The sequence below is a fragment of the Scyliorhinus torazame genome, chromosome 5, assembly GCF_047496885.1.
Source record: "Scyliorhinus torazame isolate Kashiwa2021f chromosome 5, sScyTor2.1, whole genome shotgun sequence".
Classification (NCBI taxonomy): Eukaryota; Metazoa; Chordata; class Chondrichthyes; order Carcharhiniformes; family Scyliorhinidae; genus Scyliorhinus; species Scyliorhinus torazame.
This window is the reverse complement of record NC_092711.1, coordinates 84761801-84775579: the sequence shown is the minus strand read 5'-3', so window position 1 is coordinate 84775579 and position 13779 is coordinate 84761801. Positions and strand designations below refer to the sequence as shown.

The 13779-nt window shown below is 48.1% G+C and overlaps 2 protein-coding genes across 2 annotated transcripts in view; both read left to right on the top strand.

Annotated features, from left to right (window-relative positions):
- LOC140418722 (uncharacterized) overlaps positions 1-13779 on the top strand; it is a 402445-nt gene that overhangs the window by 78890 nt on the left and 309776 nt on the right. The gene's annotated exons all lie outside the window — the stretch shown is intronic.
- LOC140418719 (uncharacterized) lies at positions 2015-11627 on the top strand. The gene is made up of 4 exons (XM_072502292.1): positions 2015-2479; positions 6231-6337; positions 8217-8332; positions 10075-11627. The coding sequence occupies exon 4, from the start codon at positions 10195-10197 to the stop codon at positions 11404-11406; it is 1212 nt and encodes a 403-aa protein (XP_072358393.1). The 5' UTR covers positions 2015-2479; positions 6231-6337; positions 8217-8332; positions 10075-10194; the 3' UTR covers positions 11407-11627.

Genomic DNA, 13779 nt, shown 5'->3' with positions numbered 1-13779 from the left:
TGGGAAAGACAAAAATCTGCAATATTTCAAACCAAGCTTATTTATTTCACATTTATTCAGAATATTAAATCTCATCAGCAGATTAAGACTGTCAAGAGTGAACCTGATTCAGTCCTGGACATAATTAGCAGCATCAATAAGGGTAGAATCCAAACCTTGTAGTCGCTTGTGAACTCACTGGTGTGTTAGCAGGTGGGATGAGTGAGTAAACCCCCTTTCCACAGACGTTACAGGTGAACAGCCTCTCCCCAGTGTGAACTCGATGATGTTTCAGAAGATAAGATAAATGAGAAAATTCCTTCCCACATATGGAGCACGTAAACGGCCTCTCTCCACTGTGAACTCACTGGTGTGTCAGCAGGTTGGATAACTGACTGAATCCCTTCCCACACACAGGGCAGGTGAACGGCCTCTCCCCAGTATGAACTCGCTGGTGATTCAATAGGTTGGATGAACGAGTGAATCCCTTCCCACACACTGAGCAAGTGAACAGCCTCTCCTCACTGTGAACCTGCTGATATGTCAGAATGTTGTATGAACGTGTGAATCCCTTCCCACATTCAGAGCAGGTGAACAGTCTATTCCCTGTATGAAGTTGCTGGTGTATCAGAAGGTTGGATGAATTAATGAATCCTTTCCCACAGTCAGAGCAAGTGAATGGCCTCTCCCAGTGTGAATTCTCTGGTAGTTCAGTGGGGCACTTGGACGGCTGAATCCTTTCCCTCACACAGAGCAGGTGAACGGTCAGTCCCCAGTGTGAACATATTGGTGTGTTAGTGAATCCTTTTTGTTTTTAAAGCTCTTCTCACTGTCAGGACAGTTAAAAAGTTTGTGATCAGAGTGAACAAGTTGATGTGTCTGCAGGTGGGATGACTGAATGAATCCTTTCCCACACAGGGAGCAGGATAACGGTCTCTCCCCAGTGTGAATATGTTGATGTGTCAGCAGATCCTTTTTACATTTAAAACTCTTCTCACCGTCAGGACATGTAAACGGTCTTTCATCAGTGTGAACAAGTTGGTGAGTCACAATGTGGGATGACCGAGTGAATCCCTTCCCACACACAGGGCAGGTGAATGGGCTCTCCTCAGTGTGAACTCGCTGGTGTGTCAGAAGGTTGTATGAATGGGTGAATCCGTTCCCACAAATGGAGCAGGTGAACGGTCTCTCCCCAGTGTGACTGCGACGATGAACTTCCAGTTGTGATGGGTAACTGAATCCCTTCCCACAGTCCGCACATTTCCACAGTTTCTCCATGGTGAGGGGTTTTTATGTCTCTCCCGGTTGGAGCTTTGTCCACACACAAACAGCCGTTTAATTTCTCCCTGCAGTGAATGACGTGATACATTTTTTGAGCCTGTGTAACTGGTTAAAGCTCTCTCCACAGTCAGTTCACTGGAACACTCTCACTCGGGGATGGGATGTATATCTCGGTGCTTTTGCAGTCGCACCGCTGAAACTGAACAGACAAATATTTCTCCTTCCAAATTCAAAGACTGATTATATTCAGCTCCTGATGAATCAAGTGACAGTCAGATTTCGATGTGATGTTTGGTTTGATTTTTCTGTCGGCCAATCCTCCACTTCCAATATCCTGTAAAAGGAGTTTACAAAAGTCATCACTCAGTCCAGGATAGAAATTCTGAACAGGCAATTCTAGTTTCTCTGGAACATTTTTTCCTCTCTTGTTCCCCCAAAGCTGTAAATCCCCGTCCCACACACTCTCCCTCCTCCCTGGGCTGAAATCCAAACCCACCTCACCATCTGCACCATTTCTTTCCTCCACTCCCAGTTTTCTCCCTCCCTCTCCTCTGCCTGGGTTCAGTTCTCCAGCTCCTGTCTGCAGACTGACAATAAAACCAATGGGTCTTATTGGGGGGTTTGGGTTCTCACCATTGTCCCCGCTCGCGGCGGCTCTCATTCAGCCTCTGGGAACCGCACTCACTCTCACCGCGGCTGCGCTCAGCCCGGAGCAGCACCGCGCATGCTCCACACAGGGGGAGGGATGGGGGAGCGACTTCCGGGGACGGGACATTCTGACGCCTGCGCGTTCTGGCTCCTGTGACGAAGACAACATTCATACGCGCCGGGCATTCCGGGTAGCCTTATCCGCCATTATTCCATCACGTTCCTCAGGCTGATAAATTGGTTCCGGCACTTTTGATACAGATCAGGTGTCTGTACGGAATGGGGCGGCCGCATCGGTGTTTTTCTCTCTGATCGGTCCCTGTCATCTGATTCGGGGGCGATATGCCGAAGGGCGACTGCGCGGCCGCGTCGTTCTCAGGTGCAGCAGGGCGCATGCGCGGCCGTCCAGGACACGGAAGCAGGAAGGGAGAATCTTGTGAATTTCTCTCCTGGACTGAGAGTGAAATTCCTTTAGAAAGAGGCGGATTTACTAACGGGAACTTCAATCCAAACATCACATCATCATCTGACAGAGTTACTCGATTCAACAGGACCTGAATATCATTGGGAGGTAAAATGGTTTGTCTGTTCTGTCCGTGGATAAGGATTTCAGATATCAGAGTGACTGGGAAAATTTAAATGACCATTCCGGGTTAAATTTGAGACTAATTACACCGATCACATTGGAGAAGTTAAATAATTTGCTGTTGTACTCTTATGTATGCAGGTAAATTTTAAAATTACCACATTAGCATACTTGGCAGCTAAACTGGGCAAACTGCTGACCTTGTTAGTAGTGAGAGTTACTATCCCGGATTTTATTAAAGTTTGTTGTTCCTGTTGCATTTCATTCAGCTCATCGTGGCTACAAAGTAGGTATTCAGCCTAAACCCAATTTCCAGATTGTGGCCTGTAGCTTTTTAAGTTACATCAATTCAGATGTCTATCTAATTACTTTTTAAATGTTATGAGGGTTTCTGCCATCATTTCAGGCAGCATGTCACAGATCCTCACCACCCTCTGAACCTCCTAGTCCTTCCTTAAAACTCTGCCCCCTTTTATAAGTATCCCTCAACCAAAGGGAATTGGACCTTCCTATCCAATCTATTTAGATCCCTCAGACTTTAAAAAAAATATTAATTTATATATTTTTCTAATTAAGGGGCAATTTAATTTGGCCAATCGACCTACCCGGCACATATTTGGGTTGTGGGAGTGAAACCCACGCAGACAATGGGAGAATGTGCAAACTCCTTACAGACAGTGACCTGGGGCCAGAATCGAACCCGGGTCCCCAGCACGCAAGCACACAAGCACTGTGCCACCATGATCCCCAGAATTTTATATATTTAGAATAATCTTTATTATTGTCAGAAGTAGGCTTACATTAACACTGCAATGAAGTTACTGTGAAAATACCCTAGTAGCCACACTCCGGCACCTATTCGGGTACACAGAGGGAGAATTTGGAATGTCCAATTCGCCTAACAAGCACGTCTTTCGGGACATGTGGGAGGAAACCCATACAGACACTGGGAGAACATGCATTTTCTGTACAGTGTCCCAAGTGGGATTTGAACACTGGGACCCTGGTGCTGTGAAGCAACAGTGCTAACCACTGTGCTACCGTGCCACCCATAAAACAGTTCAGCTCAATGTTCTCAGATTAAAGAAGCTGAAGCGCCCAACGTGGGTCTAACCCACGGCCCTGGGATTAAGACTCCCATGCTCTACCGACTCAGCCAGCCAGGCTGCTTTTCAAAATTTCATTTTGGTCTCCCCTCAGTCTTTTCTGTTCCAAAGAAAACAGCCCCAGTTTACCCAAACTTTCCTCAGAGCAAACATTGTCAATTTCTGGCTGATGTTCGTAAATCCCCTCTGTACTTTCTCTAGTGCAATCTTCCTGTACACAGGAATCTAGCTCTGGCCTAACTAGTCCTGTCCTGCCATTTATCATGTAATCCTTTGCCTTGTTTTCCCTACAGCTTTTTCCTCACTATCAAGTGTTCAATTATTTTTGTGTCACAGGTAAACTTCTTCCTCATGTTCCTACATTTACTTTCAAATCAGTGATGTCACCAGGAGTGAAGGGCCAGTACTGATTCCTTTGAAACCGGCGCTGGAAACAGCCCTTTGATTTTCTCTATTCTTTATGGGATGTGAGTGTCACGGGCAAACCAGCTGGGTTGCCCATTCCTAATTGCCCTTAAACTGAGTGGCTTGCTGGGCAATTCAGAATTAACCACATTTCAGTGAGTTGGCCAGATCAGGTAATGCCGGTGCAGACTCGATGGGCCGAATGGTCTCCTTCTGCACTGTAAATTCTATGATTAATTCTGACCTTGGGTCACTGTCTGTGTGGAGTTTGTACATTCTTCCTGTGTCTGCGTAGATTTCCTCCGGATGCTCTGGTTCCCTCCCACAGTCCACAGATGTGCAGGTTTGATGGATTGGCTGTGTTAAATTGTCACTGGGAGGGGTTGCGGGGATTGGATGGGGAATCCATCAAGGTAGGATGCTCTTTCAGAGGGTTGCTGCAGATTCGATGGGCCGAATGGCCTCCTTCTGCACTGAGGGGATTCTATGATTCTACACTGGATCCAATGATGTGTTCACTCACACACTGCAGCCTGACTCTTATTATGGGAACAGACACTGTGTTTGTTACTCTCAAAGTGAGTGAATCCTTTGCTGTTTCTCCTCTGGGCCCCATCTCCATTATTATTGTCTAATTGTCTCACTGAGACTCTCACTTATTATTGGGCAATCAGCGCACAGCCTGAGCCTGTGGCCGCTCTCACCATCTGTAACCGTCACAATACCCGGGTGATTGTCGGCAGCTCCCGACCAGTAGGAAGAAGCGGGGCGGGTCTGGAGGACCGAGTGAGGGCCACTGGTCCTCCAACCAATTGGAGTCAATGAGGGATGGGGTCCGCTGTGATTGAAGCATGCGCAGTATGGGTAAGTGCGAAGCATAAGGGCGTCTTCTTCAGATACCGGTAAGAAGTCTTACAACACCAGGTTAAAGCAACAGGTTTGTTTCAAACACTAGCTTTCGGAGCACTGCTCCTTCCTCAGGTGATTCTTCAGATCCAAAATTGGTAAGAGGCAATAAACAATATGGAGGAAGCGAGAGATCACGGGGGTGGCCGGAAATGTTGTGTAAAGCTCTTGTAAGCCGCAAACCTCGGAAAACTTTACAGGACCCAGTTTGTACCGAGCGGGGCTGCAGCACGGTAGCACAGTGATTAGCACAATTGCTTCACAGCTCCAGGGTCCCAGGTTCGATTCCCGGCTTGGATCACTGTCTGTGTGGAGTCTGCACGTTCTCCCTGTGTCTGTGTGAAATGAAAAATCAAATGAAATGAAAATCGCTTATTGTCACAAGTATGCTTCAAATGAAGTTACTGTGAAAAGCCCCTAGTCGCCACATTCCGGCGCCTGTTCGGGGAGGCTGTTACGGGCTGTGTGGGTTTCCTCTGGGTACTCCGGTTTCCTCCCACAGTCCAAAGATGTGCAGGTTAGGTGGATTGGCATTGCGAAATTGCCCCTTAGCATATAAAATTGCCCTTAGTGTTGGGTGGGGTTACTGGGTTATGGGGATAGGGTGGAGATGTGGGGTTTTGGTAGGGTGCTCTTTCCAAGAGCCGGTGCAGACTCGATGGGCCAAATGGCCTCCTTCTGTACTGTAAATTCTATGAAATCTATGAGCTCCTCATGTTCGGCTCGGGTTAACGGCCGCCATTTTTATTGGATGTGCATCAGGGCGCATGCGCGTTTTGTCATCTTTGTCGGGGGGCGATGTTTCAATGAGTGGGAGGAGCTTGTTCCCCATTATTCAGAATGAGACAACTTGTCCATCAAACTGGATTAGTCTTTGAGTCCCAATGTCTTATTGATGATGCAAAGCGGTGATAGGGATGGAAAGGAAAGGAAGCCAATCCTGCTCTCCGGATTTCACTGTCTTATTGGACATCCTGCCCCATGTGTCCAAAGCTCAGTGACTCTGTTCAGCCACATGAAGACCCAGGGCAGAAATTCACAACCCTGAGTAGACGTCACCCTCAAATCAGGGGACTGCTGATGACAAGAGGGTCAGTGTGCAGCGGGGGCATGAGGGGTCATCCTGGACCCATAAGCAGAAGGGAAGAATGTTGTGAATTTCTATCCTGGCCTTACGGTGATTAATTTTGGAAACTCCTTTTACAGATGATTAGTAGGGGAGGATTTACACACAGCAAATTCAAGCCAGGCGAAATGTTTATCTTTCCTGAATTTAAATTCTGGACTGACAGTGGTGCCTTTGTAAACTTCTTTCACAGGGGCTTAGAAAGGGGTTCACAGACAGAAAACTCACAACCAATCCTCACATCAAATTCTAACACCACTGTTCGAGTTACCAGGAACTGGAGATCATCGACCTTTGTGGGTAAGCATTGAATTCCATATCATTATAACTCACTGAATAAAATGTCTACCTCCTATCTCCCCTGTAGATCTTGGTCACAATCTTAAATCTGTGTCCCGTAATTCTTTTACAATCTACTGATGGGAACAGTTTTTAAAAACCTTTTGCTGGGTTTGCCGTTGTCGTTTCTGGTGCCTGGGTCGATGCCGGGTGGTCCGTCCGGTTTCATTCCTTTCTCATGTTTTTGTTGTGGTTGAATCAGCTTGGACCAGTCCATTTAGGATCCAGAACACAATTGAAGTCTCCTCCAAGAATCAATTGATCTATATCCAGGTCTGGGATGGATTCCAACAATTTTTTTACAAATGTTTCGATGAGATCCCCTCATTTTAAAAAGAAAAGATAGAGAAGCAGAATTAGGCCATTCAGCCCATCGAGCCTTCGAGGTTGCTCTGCCATTCGATCATGGCTGATATGTTTCTCATCCCCATTCATCTTGTATTGTAGCTCTCTTGAAATGAATGCGAACATTGCATTTGCCTTTCTAACTGCCAACTTTCCTTTATTTGTTCTTGGGATGTGGGTGTTGCCTTGGCCCAATGTTACGAATCATAATCAGTTCGCAAAGCATAATTTAAATCAAACATATCCATTTCAATAGTGGGTTTATTACCCAATATGCGTTGCAGCTGAGAATGTGCTCTATCCACATGACAGAAGCTTCTCGCACATGCGCAGAGTCCGGCTGTGACTGGAGCATGCGGCGTTCGGGCTGTGACCGGCGCATGCACAGTTCAGGTTGACGCTGACGTTGCAAGGAGCGGGAAACAATCGAGCGACTTCCAGGATTGGAGCCGTGGGTGGCCTGGGAGCGATAGAAGCTGCGGGGTGAGCCGGGAGGGTTCATAAATACCCCGTGGAGGCTTCAACTCCCGTGTAAAATGTTAACGGTCCCGTCTTAAACAGCATCAAACAGAGTGAGAGCTGAGCGGTGACAGGCCCGGGTTACCGGCCGCCATCTTTCCAGAGGACAAGGTGCCGCAGGGCGCGTGCGCTGCGAGCCTGGGCCGGATGACAACTCTCCCGGATTGACTGACTGGAGTCTCCAGGATTTTATTTTATTGATTTGTGGGAGTCACTGGCTGGGCCAATGTTTATTGCCCATCCCTAATTTCCCTTAAACTGAGTGGCTTGCTCGGCCATCTCGGAGGGCATTTAAAGAGTCAACCACATTGCTGTGGTTTGGAATCGTGTCGGCCAGACCAGGTAAGGACGGCAGATTTTCTTTTCTATTCATTCACGGGATGTGGGTGTCGCTGGCTGGGCCAGCATTCACTGCCCAGCACTAATTGCCCTTGAACTGAGTGTATCTCAGAGAGCATCTCAGAGAGTCAACCAGCTGACTGTGGATCTGGAGTCACATGTCGGCCAGACCAGGAAAGGATAGAAGATTTCCTTCACTGAAGGACATGAGTGAATCAGGTGGGTCTTTGCAACAACCAACAATTGTTTCAGGGTCTTCAATAGACTTTAAATGAATTCAAATTTAACCTTCTGTCTTGGTGAGAATCGTGTCTGGGAAATCATTACGACAGTAAAGAAGATTTAAATGTAATTTTCTTTGAACATTTCTCTTCAGTGGATATAAAAATATTGAAGATGGGGTAAAGGTTATTTGGCTGACAATCACTGTCCTGTAAGGTAGCAAATCCTTTTGCTTCCCAATTGGCCGAGGAAGGCAGTGTGTCACAAGGATGGATGTGTTGACCGATTAATGGCTGGAGGATGGCGGCAGGTCATGTGACCAAAGCTCCAGGAATACATTTAATCAAAGTTGATGAGGGGAGAATGTTGTGAATTTCTATCCCAAACCAACAGTGAGATTTCTGTAAATTTACAGGATACTGGAAGTGGAGGTTTAACAGACGGGAAACGCAAACCAAACGTCACATCGCGATCTGACAGAGTCACTCGATTCATCAGAACCTGAATATCAACAGCATCTGGGTGTGGAAGGTAAAAGGTTTGACTGTTCTGTCTGTGAGGGAAGATTTCAGGTCTCAGTGTGACTGGAAAAGCCCCGAGATTCACAAACCCTGGTTCGACCAAACCTGGAGAACTGTGTTCAGTTCTGGTCAACGAACCTGAGGAAGGATAGAATGGCCTCGGAGGGAGTGTAGCACAGATTTACCTGAACGATATCTGTCCCCCCCGGGGTTAAATTACAAAACTAGACTGCACAAAAGAGTCAGAGACATGATGGTACAGAGAATGGCATTCGGCCCAGTGAATCCATGCCAGCTCTCTGGAGCAATCCAGTCAGTCCCATTCTCCTGCTCCCTGTATCTTCGCAGGTTTATTTCCCTCAGGTGTCTATCCAATTTCCTTTGGAAATCAAATGATTCATGGATCTATTTTCAAACTCCCTCATAGGCAGCAAGTTTCAGGTCATTGCCGCTCGCTGTGTAAAACCATATCTCATGTCACCTCATATCTCCTGTACCTTTTACATACAAACTAGGAACAGGCCACTCGGCCCCTCGAGCCTGATCAGCATTCAATAAGATTGCGGCTGATCTCATTCTAACCTCAACTCCACATTCCTGCCTACCCCTGATGACCTTTCACCTCCTTGCTCATCAAGAATCTATCCAGCTCTGCCTTAAAAATATTCAAGGTCTCTGCTTCCACTGCCTTTTAAGGACGTGAGTTCCAAAATCTTACAACCCTCAAGAGAATAAAAAATCATCATCTCCATCTTAAATGGGTGACTCCTTATTTTGCTCTCATTCTCGCTTCTCCCACAAGAGGAAACATTCTCTCCACATCCACCCTGTCAAGTACCCTCAGGATCTTTTATAGTTCAATCCAGGTTTTACCCAAAACTTTAAATCTGTCTCCCTAGTGCTTGTACGATCAGTGAATGGAAACAGAGTTTCTTTGTCCACCCAATGGAAACCTGGCGTAATCTTGTGTACCTGAACACAAATCTCCCCTCAACCTCCTTTGCTGGAACCATTCTGGTAAATCACCTCTGCACCTTCTCAAGAACCTTCACATCCTTCCTGAAGAGTGGTGACCAGAGCTTTATAAAGATTCATAGAATAGAATTAGAACCATAGAATTCCTACAGAGCAGAAGGAGGCCATTTGGCCCATCGAGTCTGCACCGATTCTCTGAAAGGACACCCTGCCTAGGCACCCCCCCCCCCCCCCCCCCCCCCCCCCGACCCTCTCCTTGTAACCCCATAGCCCCACCTAACCTGCACATCCCTGGACACTACCGGGCAATTTATCAAGACCAATTCCACCTAACTTTCCCTTCTTTGTATTGGAGGAAACCTGAGCACCAGGTGGAAACCCACGCAGACACGGGGAGAAAGTGCAAACTCCACACACACAGTCACCAAGGCCGGAATTGAACCCGGGTCCCTGGCGCTGTGAGGTAGCAGTGCTAATCACCGTGCCACCAAAAGCATAGTGTCAGTGTCAATATTTCTATTTATGAAGCTCAAGGTCGAATATGCTTTGCCAACTACTCTCTTAATATGTCTTCTGGATATACAAAATCCCTCTTCGCCTCTTTCTCTCTCCTCCAAAAGAGGCCAATTGGGTTTTTATGACAATCCAACAGTTTTCATGGTCACTTTTTCCCAGTGCCGGCCCCACAAGTCAGCAGATTTAGTCAGCTCAATTTCACAACCTGCCTTGTGGTCTTGTGGGTTCTCTCTCACTCCCTATTTTCTGTTTTTAAATCAGTTTCACAGGGTGTTCGAAGGGGAGGTTTCAAAGTTCGGAAACTCAAACCAAGCATCACATCAGGATCTGACAGAGTCCTCAATTTATCACATCCTGAATATCATCGGAATATCATTCAACATGGAAGGAAAAAGCATCGTTCACAGTGGGGAGAAACCGTACATGATTTGTGTGTGTGGACGAGGATTCGCTCTATCATCAGGCCTCACAAGCCACAAATGCAATCACACTGAGGAGAAACCGTGGAAATGTGCAGACTGTGGGAAAGGATTCACTTCCCCATCCCAGCTGGAAACTCATCGACGCAGTCACACTGGGGAGAGACCATTCACCTGCTCCAAGTGTGGGAAGGGATTCACTCAGTCATCCGACCTGCTTAGCCACCAGCGAATTCACACTGGGGAGAGACCATTTAGGTGCTCTTACTGTGGGACTGAGTTCAAAAAGTCATCTCACCTCACTGCACATCAGCGAATTCACACTGGGGAGAGGCCATTTGCCTGCGCCAAGTGTGGCAAGGGATTCACTCAGTTATCTGCTCTGCAGAAGCACCAGCGAATTCACACTGGGGAGAGACCATTCACCTGCTCAGAGTGTGGCAAAGGATTCACTCACTCATCCCTCCTGCTGAGTCACCAGCAAGTTCACACTGGGGAGAGACCATTCACCTGCTCAGAGTGTGGGAAAGGATTCACTCAGTCATCCCTACTCCTGAGACACCGGCTAGTTCACACTGGGGAGAGACCGTTTCAATGTCCAGACTGCGGGAAGTGCTTCAAAGGTTCTGGGGATCTGATACGCCATCAACGTGTTCACACTGATGAGAAACCGTTCAGGTGCTCTCACTGCGGGACTGGGTTCAGACGATCATCTAACCTCACTGTACATCAGCGAATTCACACTGGGGAGAGACCGTTCACCTGCTCAGAGTGTGGGAAGGGGTTCACTGAGTCATCTAATCTGTCCACACACCAGCGAGTTCACACTGGGGAGAGACCATTCACCTGCTCCAAATGTGGGAAGGGATTCACTAAGTCATCCCACCTGCTGAGTCACCAGCGAATTCACACTGGGGAGAGGCCATTCACCTGCTCCAAATGTGGGAAGGGATTCACTAAGTCATCCGCACTGCGGAAGCACCAGCGAGTTCACACCGGGGAGAGACCATTCGCCTGCTCCGAGTGTGGGAAGGGATTCACCACTTCATCCCACCTGCTGAGACATCAACGAGTTCACACTGATGAGAGACCTTTTCAATGTTCAGATTGCAGAAAGTGCTATAAAAGGTCTGGAGATCTGATGCGCCATCAACGTGTTCACACTGACGAGTGACCGTTCGCCTGCTCCGAGAGTGGGAAAGGATTCACCACTTCATCCCACCTCCTGAGACACCAACGAGGCCACAAGTAACCACAGTGATTGGATTTTGCTGTTCCTCACATTCAGGACTGAACCATGTTCATTTGGGTCTCTTTCTGCTGATAACAAACTCCAGCCCATTTACAGGGGCCAATATTCTGGCTAACAGTCAAATAAATTAGATTTGTGTGAAATACGCAGTGTGCTGAAATTTTTAAAATATCTCTGACACAAATTAGTTCCTTTTGAAGTACTCTTGCTCTTCCCTGTCTCTTCCGTACTCACCTCAACAAGACGTGTGAGGAGCTTGTGGAGCTTCTTTGTGACTGAGATTGAGTAAATCCGATCAGCTGCCTCTGCTGCTTCCCTCCCTTCCACGAGCCCACCAGACCAAACTGTCTCTAAATGTCATCCTTTCCCGAGCCCTGAACCCACATCTTTCTCTAGTTTCTCTCCCATCTTCCCTCATGCCCTCTCAGAGCTCATCTTGTCCATGAAATCCAGCTCCTGCTCCATCGAGCCTATTCCCACTCAGCTACTGATCAGCCAACTCCCCTATGTCCATGGATATTGTCAACATTTCTCTCTCTTCAGGTACTGTCCCTCTGTCCTTCAAATCTGCCATCATCACCCCCTCAATAAAACAGGTCCTTGACCCTGACATCCTAACAAATTGCTGCCCCATCCCTCTCCACTCCAAACTATTCGATCATGTTGTCGCCTCCCAAATCTTTGCCCATCTTTCCCAGAACTCCCATGTTGGAATCCCTTCAATCAGGTCTCTGCCCTGTCACAGTGAAATACAAGAAACAAACAGAATCTTACCTGGAGAGAAGACAGACAATCCGGGAGCTTGGATGCAAGGGCGGCACGGTAGCACAGTGGTTAGCACTGTTGATTCACAGCACCAGGGACCAGGGTTCGATTCCCGGCTTGGGTCACTGTCTGTGCGGAGTCTGTAAGTTCTCCCCGTGTCTGCGTGTGTTTCCTCCGGGTGCTCTGGTTTCCTCCCACAGTCCAAAGATGTGCAGGTTAGGTGGACTGGCCATGCTAAATTGCCATTGGTGTCCAAAAAAGCTAGGTGGGGTTACTGGGTTACGGGGATAGGGTGGAGGTGTGGGCTTAAGTAGGATGCTCTTTCCGAGGGCCGGTGCAGACCTGATGGGCCAAATGGCCTCCTTCTGCACTGTAAATTTGATAATTCGATGAGGTGAGATTGTCCTTTCTGAGCTGATTTTAAACATTCAGGCGGGAACTTGCTGCCCAGATACGTCTTCCTATATAGATCCATCCCGATCTACATCCCTAAGGCCTTTTTCAAAGCACTAGACAAACTAATTATGGTGTTCATATGGGGGGGGGGTTGGGGGGGGTTGGGGGGCGAATGCTAGGATCCCAAAGAAGGTCCTGAAAAAACAAAATCCGGGGGGGGGGGGGGCCTACCCCTCCCAAACATACAATTCTACCACTGGCCGACAACGCTGAAGGGATAAGCGGATGAATCAAGGAGCCAGAAGCAGAGTGGGTGCGCGCGGAAGAGGCCTCCTGCAAGGGGACCTCCCTCTGGGCCCTCGCCACGGCGGCACTCCCAGCCCCACCCAAAAAACACGACAGCAGCCCGGTGGTGATAGCCACCATCCAGTCCTGAAACCAACTACGGCCACAATTTGGCCTGACCAAAATGTCGGACAAAGCTCCCATCTGCAACAACCATAGGTTTGCACCAGCGCTGACTGACGCCACCTTTAAAAAGTGGGGACAGGACGGAGGGACACTGACAGTCAGGGACCTATACACGGACGGCAGGATCGCAACAATGGACGAACTGACAGAGAAATTCCAGCTAGCCAGGGGGAGCGAGCTAAGGTACCTGCAACTCAAAAACTTCCTACGAAAGGAGACAAGGACGTATCCACAACCGCCACGACAGACATTACTGGAAGAGTTACTGGACGCAAGCATCCTAGATAAAGGCAACTGTAGCGACATGTATGCCCGATTGATAGAAAGGGCCGACACCGTATTGGACGCAACAAGAAGGAAATGGGAGGAGGACCTGGGGATCGAGATAGGGTGGGGACTCTGGAGCAAAGCACTGCATGGGGTCAACTCCACCTCCACGTGCGCAAGGCTCAGCCTGACGCAACTAAAAGTGGTACATAGAGCCCACTTAACAAGAACTCGTATGAGTAGGGTCTTCCTGGAGGTGGAGGATAGGTGGGAATGGTGCCAAGGAGGCCTGGCCAACCACGCCCACATGTTCTGGTCTTGCCCCAGACTTGCGGGGTACTACCTCCTTCAAGAAGACCACCATAATACCAGTACTAAAAAAGAACAAGGTAGCCT

Coding starts and splice junctions, on each gene's coding strand:
- LOC140418719 (XM_072502292.1), top strand. CDS start 10,195: ATGGAAGGAAAAAGCATCGTTCACAGTGGGGAGAAACCGTACATGATT.